The sequence below is a fragment of the Podarcis muralis genome, chromosome 10, assembly GCF_964188315.1.
Source record: "Podarcis muralis chromosome 10, rPodMur119.hap1.1, whole genome shotgun sequence".
In the NCBI taxonomy this organism is placed as follows: Eukaryota; Metazoa; Chordata; class Lepidosauria; order Squamata; family Lacertidae; genus Podarcis; species Podarcis muralis.
In genome coordinates this window covers 57,912,076-57,929,861 of record NC_135664.1, presented here as the reverse complement: position 1 = coordinate 57,929,861, position 17,786 = coordinate 57,912,076, and the positions used below count along the sequence as shown (strand labels likewise).

Below are 17,786 nucleotides of genomic sequence, written 5' to 3'. Positions count from 1 at the left end.
ATTCGCCCTGTATAAACGGTGAATCAATCAACCCTAGACACCAACTAGAAATATAAAATATAATAATGTAGCTGAATCTCAGAACCTATCTACACATGTGGCAGAACCATGTGATGCAACTTCTCCTGGGCTGTACAATTCACACTGCAGATGAGGCAGGGGGATAAACTCCTTTTGTCAAATGTGAGGAGTGGGAGAGTTCTTGTACATAGAAAATTACCTGTTTTGGCTAACTTGCAACTCTTCTCCTCCACATTCTAATTTTATAGGCACAGTTTGAATGATTAAATGGGGTAGGCTTTTGCGGTGTGTATAGTAGCAGCTATTATGGAATCCATGACAAATTGATTGGCTTTCAAATTTATATTGTATCCCAGCCTTTTAAGAGGAGTGTGTGTGTGTGTGTGTGTGTGTGTGTGTGTGTGTGTGTGTGTGTGTCCGTGTGTCCTTGCTTTCCCGCAAACTCCATTTCTTTTCCATATATTGTGTTGGCTATTTATAATTTAATACTCCTAGGAGCTGCAGTTGTAGCTGAATTTGACCCAGTTCATAATTTAGAGACCTTTTAAAAATGACGCAAATGCTAACTGAACAGCTACTTTAATTCATTATATATATTTTTTATTCCACTAAATACCATTTTTCTTAAAGCATTTAATTTTACATGATTTTATCGAGTGCTGCTTGTTTCCCCAAGGTGCCTCTTGGATTCTTTTAAAGTGACAGCTCTCGCTAAGCTCTCAAACACTTCTAAAATTAATGACTTTTCGTGTTGCTTCTTAATCAGTTTGCACACAGAAGTGGCCCACAGGATTGCGGCGTTCAAGAGTCCTTTTGAAGAGTGACATCTGAGAGCTGTCTGGAGTTGCCCCCTCTCAACCAGGCCCATTAGTATTACATATGTCATGACGAAGGCTTACCCCTGAAGCCTTTCGGGTTAAGAATTTAGGGGGGGGGGTGTTCCTCTGACAAACAGCTTGCCAATCAAACAATGGGTGGGGGCAAATGAAGCATTGTTGCAAAAATTATTTGTTCATATAACAAGCATGGAAGCGAAATGAAATTAATGCCATCTTCTCTGTGGATTGCACACCTGTTGTTGGTAAAACACAGACACACCATATGGGCAAATCCTCAGGTTAAATGGAGAGGCCCTTCTCTGCCTCCTATGGAAGTTGAAGGCACAGTTGGTGGCAACAACCAACAGGGCCTTCTCAGTGTCTGCCCCAATACAGTGCCCTGTGAAGTATGGATGGTCTCTCCTCTGGTTGTCTTTCACCAGTTGAGAAATACATTTTTATTCTGTCATATTTTACCTGTGTTCTTTGCCTTTATTGATTGATATCCAACTAAGGGTTCATTCAGACTTCTGTTTGTTCCATGACTGAAAATCCGAGAGATTTTAGTTTTGTTCCATTGCATTCCCTGGGAAAATCTGCTATGTACTGCTGAATAAGAAGGAACATTTTCTGCAGATTGATGTTGGTGTGTTTGATAAAAGGGGAAATGTAGGTAAAATAAAAGGAGAATTTCCTGGATGTCTAGGCTCAGTTTTGGGAGAAGTACTCTTTGGTGACAGAGCCCCAGCAGAGATTTAAAATTACAAAACATGCAACAAAGTAAGCATGGAAATATAGGTGGTCAGACCTTTAAACTATCCTAGTCTAAGTTGCTTCTTTTGACACAGAACCCCCCCCCCACACACATTTTGTAGGTTAAAAATAGTTTACTTACAAACTGTTCAAATGTCAGATTCATGTGCTTTTCCATACAGCAGCAAGAAAAGACAGGCAGTATAACTTAGGTTCCGAAATGGTAAAAAATTCTACATTATTTGTATAGAAACACAAAAACGACTTGCTTAAGCCATACGGTCTAAGCTTGGAGCATCCATCTTAGATTTCCTTACTGGTAATGGTGGTACCGGAGAGAACAAAGTATTTGGTAACCCTTCCTCCCATGGTGAGGGGAAGTGACCTAGCTAATCCTGGCAGGACAGTTTACTCTGTGGTCTTAACCCCTTCATGCTTCAATTAGACTTAAGCATGTTGGCTATACAAGGCTAATTTATCTCACAGACATTTTGTTCCAATTTGGCAGTAAAAGTAGATTTTCCCAGAGAAAGCGGTGGGACAAAACTAAAGCTTCTTGGGCCTGTGACTAGAAATCATGTGGCAGTGTGGATGAACCTCAAGTTAGAGCAGACCCGCTGAAATCAATGAAGTTACTTAAGCCTATTGAGTTCAATGGGTCTGCTCTGTGCACGACTAACATTGGATATCACCACTGTATTTTTAATGTTGTGTATTAAAAAAATTATTGTATTTATAATATTTTATATATATATATTAAGACAATGTGATTTTAAAATTCTTATAGGCTTGTCCTGAGTGGTGCAAAAATGCTAGAAGTGTAGGGTAGAAATATCCATATAAAAATAAAAATAAAATGCAGGTTTCCTAAATTCTCCTCATTCAAATTATAGTTTGCTATTTTTTAAATTAAATTTGTATACCACCCTTCATTTGTAGATCTCACAGTGGTTCACAACATAAAAATACAAGATATAAACACAAAATAGGCAATAAAAACAAGGAAAAAAATACCCCACCAAACAATAACCCCCTCCCTCTCTGCCCTGGGTGTCTAACAATGGTTTGCCTTAAACCAGGAGGCAAGGAAGGGAATTGGCATGAACATGTAATGGAAGGAGAAAGGAAGGGGAGCATACAAATTTGTGGCCCTTTGAATGCTCTTTCTAATAGCATCAAACCACAGTAGTCTGGACCAAACTACTGCGTGGATTCAAAGGCTGATGTGAAAAGCTAAGGAGATACAGATTCAACAAGGAGGTTGCTGATGTATTCCTATTCATTTCTTCCTGCAGTTTTGCACGGTGGAAGGCTTCATCACAGCCCTGATGGATGAGTTTCCACATGTGCTGAGAGCAAGGAAGAAAATCTTTATTGCAGTGGTGTGTTTCGTCTCTTACCTCATTGGATTCTCCAACATCACCCAGGTATTAAAAACGGTGCATACCCTTTTACTATTAGATGCTGATGATCTCTTAGTTTCAGTGCTTATTCAGGTGTGGATCCAGTATTCTAAGTCTCTTTTTGATAACAGATCTGTTATTCAAGGCCCAAACAAAGTGGGGAGCTCTTATCCATTTCAAGTCAGGGTGATCCTTCTGTTCTGGAGCTCTTGCTTGAATAGCATCTGGTGGCTCCTGTTCTTTGACTCTTGGATGGGGACAGAGTGTGCTTTCATCATTGCTTCTACATAGGGTCCCACAGCACCAGGCAGTCAGAGCACAGTGCTCTTTCTGGCAGGGAGAGGGAGATGAAGCTCCCTGCTGGTATTCTTTCTTGGTAAATGGTAGGGCCAGGTTGGTCTCCCACTTGCTTCAGAGTTACTCCTGGGAGTGCAATGGAGAAAACAGAGAGAGAAAGAGAAAGTCAAAGGTCACAAGGGATTGATTGGGACAACTGCAGTTACAGCAACATATAAAGCAACAATTGGAAAGGAGGGTTGAGGGGTTGAGCCAAAGACCCTGCAAAAAGAGTGGGTATCTAGCTCTCCATCCCAGTAAATACCGTAATCATGTAGAAAACGCTGGAAAAGAGCAGTGCTTAGCCTATGTCAGTAAAAGAGTAGACATGGGTCTTTTCTTCGGGCTAGTGGGCAGCCCTATAATCTCACTACCCTGGTCAAACTACCATCCCAGAGGTCTTTGTGGAAATCCATGATGACTGGAGTAAAGCTGGAAGATACCAGAAATGTGTGGTTGCATTTCATGTGTTTCATTTTTTCAGACAAAATGGCATGTCTAGGGAGAGCCCAGATCAAGGATCAAGACCATGCCATAGAAGGAGTGAGGGATTCCACCCTTTCTTCCCCATAGCATGCTTCTGCGGGTATAGGGCAGTATGCAAATAATAATAATAATAATAATAATAATAATAATAATAATAATAATAAATAAGAAGCTTGGGGATGGGTTTTCATCAAGATCATGGCAAGGGAGTCAATGTTGGGGGCATCCTTCTCACATGGTGAGGTCCCAGCCCTGATTGCTCTCCTATTTTGCAATACAAGCCTAGTATTTCCATTTTTAAAGAAATGAAAGGAAAACATGCACAACTTCTGTCCTGCAATGTTGTTCTTAACCGTCAAACCTGCACATGAGACAGTATTGCGAAGCTCCAGGCAAAAACCTCCCTTCAAATGAAATTCTTATAATTTCATTTGCTTTGCTTGCTCTCTAAGTGCATTAAGGGCTCGTATTGTGTCCCCACAGGGTGGCATCTATGTTTTCAAGCTGTTTGATTATTACTCAGCCAGTGGCATGTGCCTGCTCTTCCTTGTCTTCTTCGAGACCATCTCCATCTCTTGGTGTTATGGTAAGTAAGTGCAAGCTGGCCCCTCTTTGCAAACTCCATCAGGGTCAGGATTGGGTTTCCATGGCACTTTGTGCTGGGCCAGCTTATTCACCTGACTTTCTGTCTGCTCACACAATTTCTGTACCACCAAAAGTGGCAACAATCACCTTAGGGATTCATCTGAATCCAAAGTACACCTCTCCTTCCATCCGCTTAACAGATATTTCTGATTTCAGGTGTGAATAGATTTTACAGTAACATTGAAGAGATGATTGGTTATAAGCCCTGTGCATGGTGGAAGATCTGCTGGGCCTTCTTCACGCCACTTGTCTGCTTGGTAAGATGGTCAAACCTAAGAATCTCATTTCCAGGTCTGTGGTCTCTTTTTAAAGGGCCAAACTAGACAAGATAATAAGTGCCGGTGTCATTAGTCCTTCATTTGTGTTTCCTTTTAAAACAACAGCAGCTGCAGCAGTGATTGAACTGGCTAGGAATTATGGGGTGTAGGAAGGGGGCCTTAGCCTTTAGATAGAGCCAGCTGGTCCTTTGTCTACATCTGAAATGTGACTACTAATTTTCCTATCCTCTGTGAACTTGTTTAATGAACTGCACAAGTTACACCGAAAGGAGATTGGATGGGTGCTATTACACAGCCACCCCTGGGGCGTGTTAAGAGTAGCTCCCTGGGCTGAGGGCAGCGGAGAAGTCATCTATGGAGAGTCTAGACCAGGTTTTGCTACGTTGGTGCCCTTTAGACATTTTGGACTACCTCTGATGACAGTTGTAGTTCAAAACATCAGGTTGGCATAGTCTGGTCTAGAAGAAAGGTCAACATCCTCAAACAAATCTGTTGCTTTCCGTGCTGTTGCTGAGCTGCAACATTTTCTTCTTCTCTTTGTTCAGGGCGTTTTCTTCTTCAGTGTGTTTGAAATGACTCCCCTGAGTCTAGGGAAATACGTTTATCCTGCTTGGGGCCAAGGGATTGGCTGGAGCATGGCTTTGTCATCTATGATCTTGATCCCAGGATATATGCTGTACTTCTTCTTCACTGCAAAGGGAACGATCCAGCAGGTAAGGGCAAATTGCATCGCTACTTTCCTTGGTGTTGAGTGGAGACTTCATTGGAGCAAAACAAACAAACAGCCATTTCACCACAGCAGTGACTCAGGTGCAGAGACACGCCACCAGCAAACTCGGTATGATGTATTTGTTGTTGGACAGTATGGAAATGCTATCTGTCTATTTATGGGCTTTATGTGCTCCCTTTCTGTCAAACACATGCCTTTCAAGGAGGTTGAGCAAAATAGCATAAACACATTTTCATAAAAACAAAACAACCATTGCAAAATAAAAGCAAAAAGCAGGATAAAAGCATTTATTTATTCTTAAAAGCAGCAATTAAGAAATCCAGCAGAAACACCAAGCCCAAACCACAGAGCAAACCAGGGAAACAAGGACATCAAATCTGGAAGCGTAGTGTAATAAATAACAATGAAAGCAGCAGCCATGAACTTCCAGAAGCTCTGCCTGAACAGGACAGACTTTGCCTGGCATCTAGAGCAAGAATGGGGGACCTGTGGCCATCAAGATGTTTTTGGAATCTGACTCCCATCGTCCCTGACCTCTGCCCATGCTACCTGGGGCTTATGAAAGTCCAATGTCATCTGGAGGGCCTTAGGTCCTCATTCCCAGCCTAAAGGATCATAATGAAAGTGTCAGGCAGATCTCTTTGGGGAGGGAGTTCCATAGTTGGAATACAACCCCAGAAAATGCCCTCTCACTGGTAGCTAGACACCTGACCTTTGCAGACAACTGCAACTGAACTCAACTTCAACGAGTTCAGTTGTGCAGCAGATTCATATTGCAACAAATTGACTTTAGGTTTCTACGGTTCTTTCTCAGCTTTCAAAGAGCTTCCCATTGATTGTGATATTACAGTGATAATAACGTCTCTGAAATATTTACAACCCTTTAAGGTAGATCAATATTATTGTACACGTATTGCAGATAGCGTGGTTGGTACAAAATAATAAGGTTATTGTGTGAGTTCACAGTGAGAGTGAGAATTGATCTTAAGATTTGTTGTTAGAACAACAACTTTCATCCATTACCTTACACTAGCTTTTGCAGCCTAGAAAGTTCAGATAAACATGTGCTGATAATGCAGCATGGCTCTTTAGACTCAGACCTTCTCAGACACATTTTATCCTCATCATCTATCATCCCTCTTCATATCCTCAAAGCTATTCTTTAAGCTTCTTTCTGATTTTGGCAAAGACCTTCCGTTATCCAATAGAAAGCCCTTCCTTCTTGGAGGATTAAGTGGCTCAGGGGATTGTATGTGTTATGAATGTCTGACCTTTAGGCTACAGATTGCACTCTGTTGCAGGCTGATAGACATCATTTCTTAACCTTCATTAGGCTTGGCTCATATACTCTGAATGGCCCAGAACTCAATGGAAATTCATTTGTCATTGGAGGAAATGATGCTCAGGCTATATATTTTGTACTTCCATGTTTGTACTGTGCACACGTCGAATTTAGTTAATCAAAGACAGAATTCCTTATCCAGAGGATCTCAGATTTTGGAACCTTTTTTTCCTTTTCCTTTAAAAATCCTTGCCTCTGTGTTTAAAAGTGGCAGGACCAGGAAAGATGTCTGTTTGAGACCTTGGAAAACCACAACCAGCTAGCTACAGGAATGGAGGCAGATGGGCCAATAAATTAGCTCAGTATGGCCAGGTATACACACATTTGGTTAAAGCATCCACATGAAACTGCTGAGCAGAGTCATCTGGAGTTTTGGAGTATGCTGTCAGCAATATGCTGATGACACACAGCTCTACTTCTTCTTCGCATCTGCAGGTGAGGCAGTGGATGTGCTAGATCAATGTATTCTTCTCAGCAATGGACTAGAGGAGAACCAATAAGCTGAAGCTTGACCCAGATAAGAATGAGGCACTGTTAGTGAGTGGTTTCTTTGATTGCATAGGTGGGGTCAACCTCTTCTAGATGGGGTTGCCCTCCCCCTGAAGGGGCAGGTACATGGCTTGTGGGTAGGTCTCAATCCATTATTGTTGCTTGAGGCCCAAGTGGCCTCTGCAACACAGAGTGCAATCCATCAGCTTCAGTGCCCCTATCTGGATAGGACAGCTTCTGTTGCCTACACTCAGATAACCTCTATGTTGGGCTGTATCTGAAGACAGTTCAGATACTGCAACTGGACAAACTGTTGACCAAGACAAGGTAGTCTGAACATAGAACACCAATTCTGGCATGACTGCTCTGGCTTCTCAATAGTTTCTGTTCGACAGTAGGTCAGACTTCCATGAAAGGTGGTGGACTCCCCTTCCTTAGAGGTTTTCAAGCAGAGGTTGGATGGCCATCTGTCATGGATGCTTTAGTTGAGATTCCTGCATTGCAGGAGGTTGGACTAGATGACCCTCGGGGCACCTTATAACTCTACAAGTCTATGATTCTGTGACTCAAGGTGCTGGTTTTAACCTATAAAGCCTTATGGGGCTCATGATTCCAATACTTAAAGGACTGCCTCTCCACACATGAACCAACGCAGACCCTGCATTAATCTCTGAAGATGCTCAGATAGATATAGATATAGATATAGATATAGATATAGATATAGATATAGATATAGATATAGATATAGATATAGATATAGCTTGTAGGCTCTCTACAGATGCAGATTTATACAGAGATATACAAATATTACTCTAAATACGTCCAGCAATTCAAGACGCAATACCAGATAAGTAACACGGACTAACAGATAGACAACCGCAGACTCCTGGAAACTGGCATACATTAATCACAGATATAGTCGGGGCACTGGGCCATTACCATAGCAACGAGATTGACTGACCCTGCACCTGTGATTAGCTCATCCACAGGGTGATTTGTGCTTATGAAGGAAATCAACCCCTTCTTACATCCAGTTATTCCAAGAGGGGTGGGGAACCGCAGCCCTTGGGGCCAAATGCAGCCCTTCAAGCATGTCTATCTGGTCCTCAGGACTCTTCCCAGGCCACACCCACTCTGTGGGCCACGTACCTCATGAACCCTGCTCTGTGCTGCCCTTGAGCACTTTTGCGTGGCTGGAATTTGTCCTTGAACTCCGATCATGCTTCTTGCTCATCTAGATGGAGTGGGGATGTAAAGGAAGGATGTGAGCATCTCTGACTTCTGTGTGGCTGCAATGTAGGCTGCATCTGCCGCTCTACTCACTTTTCCCTCTATCCCACCACCACCACTGCTTTGTGGCCCCCAGAATGTTGCCCTCAAGCTGAAAAAAAATCCCCCAACCCTAGTTAAAAGTAATCTTCCCTCTCTTTTTTTTACATCACCATTTCTATTACGTTCCATTTCCATTACAAATCTGACTTTGAGAATATTTCAAGGAAATTCTAGGTTTAGGTCACCTTTACACATTTTAGGGTACAACGTCAGGCAATCCAAGAAAAAGAATGAAGACTTGATAACTGTTACATAGTTTTCTTGCTGTCTTGTGGGGCTTTTGGTACTCCTTTCTCCCAGGGTAATGATGAAATGGTATTCTTGCCTCTCATATCAAACTCTCCAGTAATTATTATATATATAAAAAACCAAAAACCAAACTAATTTTCAGGATTCAAAGACACTGTCCCGAAATTTAGACACCTTCATCTTGACTCCACCATCTACATCCTGCTGAGAGAATAATTTAATACAATTCTGCTTAACTTTGATTTACCTTTCACCAGCCGAGGGGAGAGACGAATTCCAAACACAATAGTGTCAAGATCCATATACTTCCTCAAATGCTGCATCTTGCAGTCACATGTGAGGTGGTGGTTGTAGAGAGAGAGAGAGACTGTTGATACAAAACCAGATTCCAATCAGTGCTTTGTTTATGCCAAATTTAGCCAGGGGGTTATGTTACTTCTGGTTAATTTGGCTTAACTTGATGAACTGAATCATATTTCTCCTTCATCCCTGCAGCAGGGGCTATTTTGATCGGGGTGGCAGAAATTGAACTAGGAACATTCAGCAGGCAAACTGGATATTCAGCTCCTGAGTTTTGCCCTCCCCCCCCCCAACACCTTCAAAACTGCAAAGGGGAAAGTCTCATAAAAAGATTAGTGATAGTAAAGCAGTTGCAAGGTGATCATTGTCTGACGGTGTCTCCAAACTGAAACCAAAATGTTCCACAAGTACATCTTGGTTAGGAAAGCAGTCAGGGTGTCATGAGCGAGCCAGCAGTAAATCACACAAAGTAGATGAAGTTAACTCTTCTTTAGAAGAGGTCTGCACAGGAGGCCTAATGAGGACAGCAACTCTTTTTCGGTTGGTCTTGCCCCTATGAGGCCATTTGTGAAGACTGAAGGTCTTCCCACAGCTGTCTACGTCCTCTCCTCTCCTGGGTCCTTCCCAAGCAATCTGAGATTGTGCCTGCATGTAGATTGTGTCGATTGGGCACAGAGGGCGAGGGCAAAGAAGTGGACGGTGGTTTCCAAGAGAGCAGGAGGGGGTTGGCTGAGGGCATATTGTTTTCCCTCAAAAAAATCTCCCTAAAATCAGCCCTGGAAGTAGCTCTGGGGAATCCCAACTAGGGAACAGAAGCGAGGTATGAGCCAAGCTGAAGAACACAGGGGAAAGTGGAGGAAAGCAGTCAACTGTGAGAAAAATCCTTCCTAGCTGTAAATCTAATCGGAGACCCATTCAACCGAAAGGCAGCTGCTGCCCTCCAAAGAGAAAGCTTCCTTGGACTCTTTGCACCTGTCCTGTGGAGCTGAATAGTTACAGCAATGCAATACCTCCATTTATTGTGCCCAGACGTTAGAAGAAATAGGGGAAAGATCGCTCTGTGCAGTTGAAAGAGGCTTTGATAGGAATTGCTCTTCTCTCTTTGTACAGTTCTCCCTATTCATTTTGCATAATTTGGTCCATATCAGAGCAAAAACACTATTACTGCAGGGCTGGGGCTAGTTGGTGAGGTCAGGCTGATCTTATGTGAGGACAATAAATAAGTGTGTCTAGAAGAAAGATAGGCAAAGGGTTGGGGTTAATCAGGCTTGTGGCCTTTCCAGCAGACTGCCTGGATAATGAAATAAATCTGCTTGATCCTAACAAAGATAGGCTTGAATACAAATCCCCTGGAGAACAGATAGAGCATTATTTTTCAAACTAGCACCTCAAGTCAAAATTTCATGCTTTCACAAAGAGGGAAACTAGTTAGCTTCAAGGTTATTGGTACTTTAAAAATAGCTTTTTTAGGCTCGGGAGAAACAAAGCAAAAGAAGAAGAAAAAAGGCAGTTCCTTGCTCTTACAGTTTTCAGACAAGCAACTGCTTCTGGATCCATGTTCGCATAGTCTCCAACTGCCCTGAAAATGGTGGGACCATCATGAAAACCCTTAAGCCATCACAGCTTGTCACACAGAATCCAGAATTCTGCAAGCGGGGAAAGGGAGCAAGGAAGGGGCGGTGGAACGAGGAGGAGGAGGCAGCCTGGCCCTCCATGGTAGCACAGTGGGACTTGCAGCGAGGGGAGGAGGAGGAGGAAGAGGAGGAAGAGGAGGAGCACCTGTTGCTGCTGCTGCTGTGCTCCTCAGCTCTGCCAGCCAGTACCACTCAGCACATCAGAGTATGGTGATGGTGGCGGCAGGAGGGGCCTAAGGGAGCCCAGCTGACGCAGGTGCAAAAGGGTGCTTCTAGCTGCTGACCATGGAGACTACGTTGCTGGTGCCAAAGTGCCGCCTTGTAAACATCTGGCATGGCTGCCTCCTCTGATGCCTTGCAGTTTTACCATAAGGCTCCTGCATAGCCAAGACAGTTGCTGGTACGGTATTGTTACATGCTCCTCTTGGCAACAGCTGTTGGGGCATCTCAGCCAGACCCAGTCTTTCCCCATATTCTATCAGCAGTCCAAGTACAGTGGTACCTCGTGTTAAGAACTTAATTCATTCTGGAGGTCCGTTCTTAACCTGAAACTGTTCTTAACCTGAGGCACCACTTTAGCTAATGGGGCCTCCCGCTGCCGCCACCGCGCAATTTCTGCTCTCATCCTGAAGCAAAGTTCTTAAGCTGAGGTAATATTTCTGGGTTAGCGGAGTCTGTAACCCGAAGCGTCTGTAACCTGAAGTGTCTGTAACCCGAGGTACCACTGTATATAGGGGGTTCGGGGGTAGGGACAGACTGATGTAGAATAGAATGTCCCTATTTTAATCCGAGGAAAGTTGGAGGGTATGTGCTCATAAATTGCATGACCCTCCACAGTTGTGTTCAGGATGAAATATAGAGCTGAGCCTGACCATAAACAATCCTTCCCTATCAAAGTCAATTTCACAAGGTAGGGTCGGGCGAAGCTGTCAAGCTCAGTTTCTCCTGCGTTTTTCATTTTTCTGACCTTAAATTCAGTTTGCCCCAATTGGGGGTTTGTTTGTTTTTAAATCTGCATTTTTGTGTGCATTTCTCTCAATATGTATATTTTTGTATGCAATTTTGTCCAATTTTTGCAAGTGGCTTTCCCCTAATACGATGCAATTTTGGTATGCTATCTTTCACTAATTCGTGCATTTCTGTGCACACTTTTTGGCTGAAGGGCTGCATCACAAATTGGAGAGGACGGCACATTTTGAAGGCTAGCTGTGTTTTCATCATAGACTCAGGAGGTGCAAATTAGTTAAAATGCAAACCAAACAAATCCCCCCCCCCATCTCTGCTGCAAGTTCAAGGAGATGTGTGGCTGCTGCTTGCTGTCTTGCTGCAAGCGGTAATAGAGGTGAGTCACTCCGCACTCTAACTCAGTGTTTCCCAAACTTCTCCAGCTGCTTTTGGACTACAGTTCCCATCATCCCTTACCACTGCTCTTGCTAGCTAGGGGTGATGGGAGTTATAGTCCAAAAACATCTGGAGATCCAAGTTTGGGAAACACTGCTCTAACTCGTGTCAGGTTGGTTTGTGGTGGGGAGTCCATCTACTTTTCCAAGTTAATGGAAATAGGTTGGCTTATTTTCCAAGCCAACATTACATGTGGTGCTAGGGCCCCTCCAGCTTGGTGTGCTTTTACTGGTGTCTTCTGCAATATGTTCTTGACGCAATAATAGTGCATTAACGGTGGGTTTATTCTGCTTGAGTTTTGTTCTGCCATGTTTCCCCAATGCTACCACAGGACTGCTGTGCAGAGGTGCTACAGTGATGCAAAAGTGGGGCCAAAATTATTGGATTTCAGCTGAAGGTTACAGGATATGCAGTGGCTGTAAATGAAGCAGTGTGACAGTGTGCAAACAGTGTCGAAAGCGGGGGTCCCATGTGACACCCCCTTCCAGATAGCAACATCAGCACAAATCACAATGAATGTCTAATACAATGGACATCTGCAGGATCCTCTAGTCCAGGCATAGGCAAACTTGGCCCTCCAGCTGTTTTGGGACTACAACTCCCATCATCCCTGACCTCTGGTCCTGTTAGCTAGGGATGATGGGAGTTGTAGTCCCAAAACAGCTGGATTGCCGAGTTTGCCTATGCCTGCTCTAGTCCTTGGGAAAACTACATTTCCAAAGGACAAGCAGTATTTTTCTTTGGCCGCAAGATGAAAGGAAAGAGAAATTTCCCTCTTCCTGTGGCCAGAGTGCCAATCCCACTTCTGCCACAGCTTGGTCAGTGTTCTTTGAAGGGAACAGGGTTGTGTTGTGTTTGTGAAGGACAGGATAAGCCAGGAATTATTGAGCACTGCATACTTGCAAATCCAGGCCAAGCAAGCTTCACTGGCGTCTTTAGTTAGAAGAACTTCTGCACAACTATGGGACGCATTATTGATCTCATGCTGCGTTCAAAGTCGGGATCCAGATAACAAATGAACTGACTCCTAGGAGGAAAACAAGAGGAAAAATTCCTTGGCTTATTGTGTGCAATGCAGAAACTATATTTTGCAACAAGGTCAAAACCATGAAATCCAAAGTTAAGCCCAAATTAGCACCCTCAATTAATTGGTGATAAAAAGCAGATGAGGAGTAAATTGAGGGAGGTTTTCATGGCTGTGCTTAGAATATAATTTCTGTTGAAGGGCAAAGGATTGGCAGAGGCCAAAAATAAAATAATAGTTGACAAGTAGAAAGTGCGTCCTGGGCAAATTTTAAACAATATGACTGCAGAGGCACAAGCAATCAGGGCCGGCCCACAACATTTTGCTGCCTGAAGTAAAGGGTAGGATGCCCTCCCTCTCCAATTCTGGCACAATTCTTAGCACTCTTAACATGACTGCCTCTTCCATTGCAGCTGAGGGCAACACACTACCTTAGGGGGACACAGGGGAGGCCAATATCTTGGCATTTCTGCTGTCCCCCCCAGCACCTGCCACCTGAGCCAGCTGCCTCACTCTGCCTAATGGTAGGGCCAGGCCTGCAAGTGACTTAAAAGTCAAAAATTAATATTATGCGTCATATTCAGGGATGTGCATGAGATGAAATGCAGTGGAAATCGTGGGGGCAAAAGAGTAGGCTATTCCTTGTGATGGGAAAGGTATTGTATGGAATTATTCCAAATCCTTATTTGATGTCCTCTTCCTGCATCTTTCATTCATTAGAGGAGTCTCTTCCAGTGAAATATCTCAGAGTTATTTAACAGTAAAAAACATCAACAATGATAATATACAGAAAAACAATTTAAAACCCAATACAGATGCAGACTGGAATACACACACACACACACACACACACACACACACGCCTCTTAAAAGGCCAGTTGAAAAAGGATTTTTTTTTTAAAGGTTCATATCTGCTAGGGTTCCAAGGGGTTGCTTGAGATCAAGCAGGCAAATACCTCCCTGCTTGGCTGTGAAGCCTTGCTTTTGATTCCAAAATAAACTTTATCTGTCCGGAGCACCACTCTCCCCTAGCTGGCTCATTCACTGGCAGAATCCGTGAGTGGGCGGTCCTTAAACCTTCCCCAGCAAAGTAGTTTCTTGACACCCAGCCTGCGCCTCCCCTCTCGGCGTGAAACCTTACTGCGCAAGGAGGGCGTGGGTAACGGAGGACCTCTCTCCTCCCCTCTTTGATCAGGCAAGGTGTCCTGGCACCGCCTCGCCTCCTCCAAGCCCTGAAGCTCCTCTCCACTGGAGGCATGGTTACTCTCCTCCAATGAGGAGCTGCTTCCCACGATCTTTGGGGGCTCCCTGTAATCCATCCGGCTTTCCCCCTCTCCCCCCTGAGCCAATGGCAGTTCCCTGACAATATCTATGCATTTTGCTCAAGTAAAACACTTAGAATGTGTAGTGTGGGATCCTTCTTTCCCCCTGTGCACTCTGACCCTCCTACACAGCACGGCGGGATGCTATTTTTATAGGAAGGCAGCCTACAATCAATGCCCACTTTCCTCCCTCCGTTCTCCGCTGCCGTGGCAGCAAACAGCAGGTGGCAGCAGGGAGATTTGCATGCGATGTTGTGGCCTCTTGTCTGCAATGATCCTGGATTAGTTTGTAACGGAGCTGAGGCTTGGAGGGAAATTAGATGTTGGTGCAGAATAAAGTGGTTCTGACAGACAGGAAAGATTATAGGCCATTTCAGTCCTACTGAGCATAAATGTGAAGAGGTATACACACACACACACACACACACACACACACACACACACACCCCAATGGTAGAAACGCTAGGCTAAATGCTTTCTAGACCTCATCCAGGAAAAGGCATTTCAGCTGCCTTCTGATTTAGAAACCGAGGGCTTCTCCCTCTCTCCTGAAGGCATCTCATCCCTGCCTCGTCCAATAACATCTCTGCATAACAGTGCTGAGACAGTGGGGGCAAGTTCTTCCAATCCGTGGTGTGAGAAAGAGATCACAGCTGCCTGCCCCACCGACAGGGCAAACCTTAACCTACTGTATAGGATGGCCGGGCTTCCATGCATGAGATTTAATTCATTAATTTGGAGGGATCTACACCTTCCTCTTCCAGTGTAGACAACAGTGTTCAAAACAACTACAAGTCATCCATCAAAGGGAAAGCAGCACAGGAAACCATTAAAAGCAAAGGCAGGCACATAAAAATAATTTAACTGGTCATTGCACCAGAATTCCGCTGGTCTGGCATGTCAAATGCCTGCTTGGGGGGGGGGGGGGGAACCTGCCTTATTTAGGTGGTGGGAAAGGCTCCAGCAGACCTTCTGAGTTTGGGAGTCTCAAATCCAGGCATGGCAAGCAAGAAGGTCATGACCCATCCAGTTAGGACATCCCTGCAGACCATAGTTAGTGGCAGGAAAGCTGTGTTTTAAGGACTTGCTATTTTATCCAGATTGTTTTGGTTGGAATTGGTGGTACTGTACTCTGCCCTGAGATCAGCCTGATGAATGCTGTTAGAAATGGATGGATGGATGAAGACAATCCTTTAGATATCCTAGGTCCAAAACCTCCATAGCTATAAAGGTGATAATCAGCATCTTGAGTAGTGTTCCAGAAACAAACCAGAGGCTGATGGAACAATGGTGTTACGTCCCCAAGGACAATTCACCCTGTCAAACCCCTGGTGCCATATTCTGAAGTTTCCAGAGAATCTTTAAAGGCAGCCCCCATGTAAAGTACATTCCAGTACCTCTGGTCTAAGGAATGCTTCACCATGGGCAAGTCTGATCTTCCTCAAAATGAGTGCAGCTGGTACCTGAAGGTGGGCAAAAGTACATGCTACATGAGCACCAAGGAACAAAATCGGGTTTTTCAGGAGAGCGCTACCCCATACAAAGGAAGTAGAACTCCTGTTCTCAGATCGGTCCCTTTCCTAACCAGGATCGCATTTGGATTAAGCTTCAATTAATACAGAGAGGGCTATCACACTTTCTTAGGGTTGAGGCACATGCAGTCCAGTGTTCCATGCTGTGCAGTTGTTTCCCATATTTTATGTGGCTAAATGACTGCAAAAGTTGGACTTCATGTCATTACCTTTGCACATGTAGGCCTTTCATAAATGTTGCACCTGAAATGTGGAGATCCTGTGAGCCCACACGCAGGAACACTCAATGGGTGTGCCCATAACTCTACTCCCCCTGCCGCGTGTGGGCTGTAGACTGGGGTAGCCAACACGATGCCCTCCATATGTTGCTGGACTACAACTCCCATCATCCCTAGCTAGCATGGGCTATAGTCAGGGATTATGCGTGCAGCATTTGGAGGGCACCACTTTGGCTACACATGCTCTGTATCCCCGCCTTGTGCTCTGCCTCATCTTCTATGCTGCATCCCAATTATGTGACTTGCTTCTGCATCAGATCGAAGGTTCAACCTCTATGTTCTGTCACTGGCTTCAACCTAAGTTGGTTAGAGTAGGGCCTCAGCCCAATGGGCACTTCCAAAATTTGCACCTTTATTGATATTGGAGTGTCTATGTTGCTTTATTTTTCAACTTTCTAATATGCACTAAAGTTGAGTTTTGATATTGACCACCATCGATTAACCAGATAGGGCATGGGGTAGGCAAATTGGTGCCCCCCTATGCTGTGGGTTATAATCGTCTCCAGTCAGCATGGACAAAAAAATCCAAAGAGTACCATGTTTCCTACTCTAGCTCAAGAGTCTATAGCTTAGTAACATGGCACCCCGTGCAAGGCCAACATTTTATGCCCCCTCCAGCCCAAAGTCAGGTAAGCGAGGACCAGGCGAGGAAGGAGGCGTGAGGCTCTGGTAGGGTCCAAAACCCTTCTTCCCAAAGCTGGACAAGCGCTAACTAGGCTTTGGGAAGGAGGCAGGAAGGCATTTGCTTGGCCCCTGCATCCAGTGCCAGCAAACCATTCGCTCTACCCTAAATACGCCTCTGACTGTAACAAGCTATGGAATTTGTTACATGACCCAAGAGCACTGTAGTAGAATTAGTGTAGTGCAGGATGTGTAACACAAGGGAAGATGTGTCCATTTCTGTCCCGTGTTCTTGCTAAGGTTGTTTGTATCAACTTTGTTTTGGTAATCTTCGCCTATCCTTTGGCCAGCGCTTCCAACTGATGACCCAGCCGACACAAGACACAGACGTTCAGCACAATGGACTGCGACCAAATACTTCACTAAGTGGAAGTGTCTCTGAAGCTCCAGTGTAGGTGGAGAAGAAAACCTTACTGTGGCCTGCAGCTGCTCACTCTCTGCCCTTTGACCTACTTTGATGCTGCTCGTACTCTTTTTAGCACTTTTATATATTTTTACCCCACTTTTTTTCCCATCGTGGAACCCAAGGCACCATTCACATCTCTGCCATTGGTTTCAATCAGGAAAGAAAGAAAGAAAGAAAGAGCCGTATTGGAAAAGCTGTTTTCTGCATCCTTTGAGTGATTTCATATCCCACATCCTCAAGGACAATGTGCAGGCATCACTTTGCCCCTTGGAGATTCCCTTCCTTATGTGACCTCCTGAGAGGAATCGCCTTTCTCTTCTCCACAG

General features: G+C 44.3%; 1 protein-coding gene across 1 annotated transcript in view; it reads left to right on the top strand.

The window, feature by feature from the left end:
* Positions 1-17,449, top strand: part of LOC114605587 (sodium- and chloride-dependent GABA transporter 1-like) — a 35,681-nt gene extending 18,232 nt beyond the window's left edge. Inside the window, exons 10-14 of the mRNA XM_077935131.1 lie at positions 2,888-3,019; positions 4,301-4,403; positions 4,619-4,719; positions 5,286-5,453; positions 17,345-17,449. Of these exons, the coding sequence (XP_077791257.1) occupies positions 2,888-3,019; positions 4,301-4,403; positions 4,619-4,719; positions 5,286-5,453; positions 17,345-17,449 (609 nt within the window). The remainder of the gene's footprint in view (positions 1-2,887; positions 3,020-4,300; positions 4,404-4,618; positions 4,720-5,285; positions 5,454-17,344) is intronic.
* Positions 17,450-17,786: the final 337 nt, after the last annotated feature.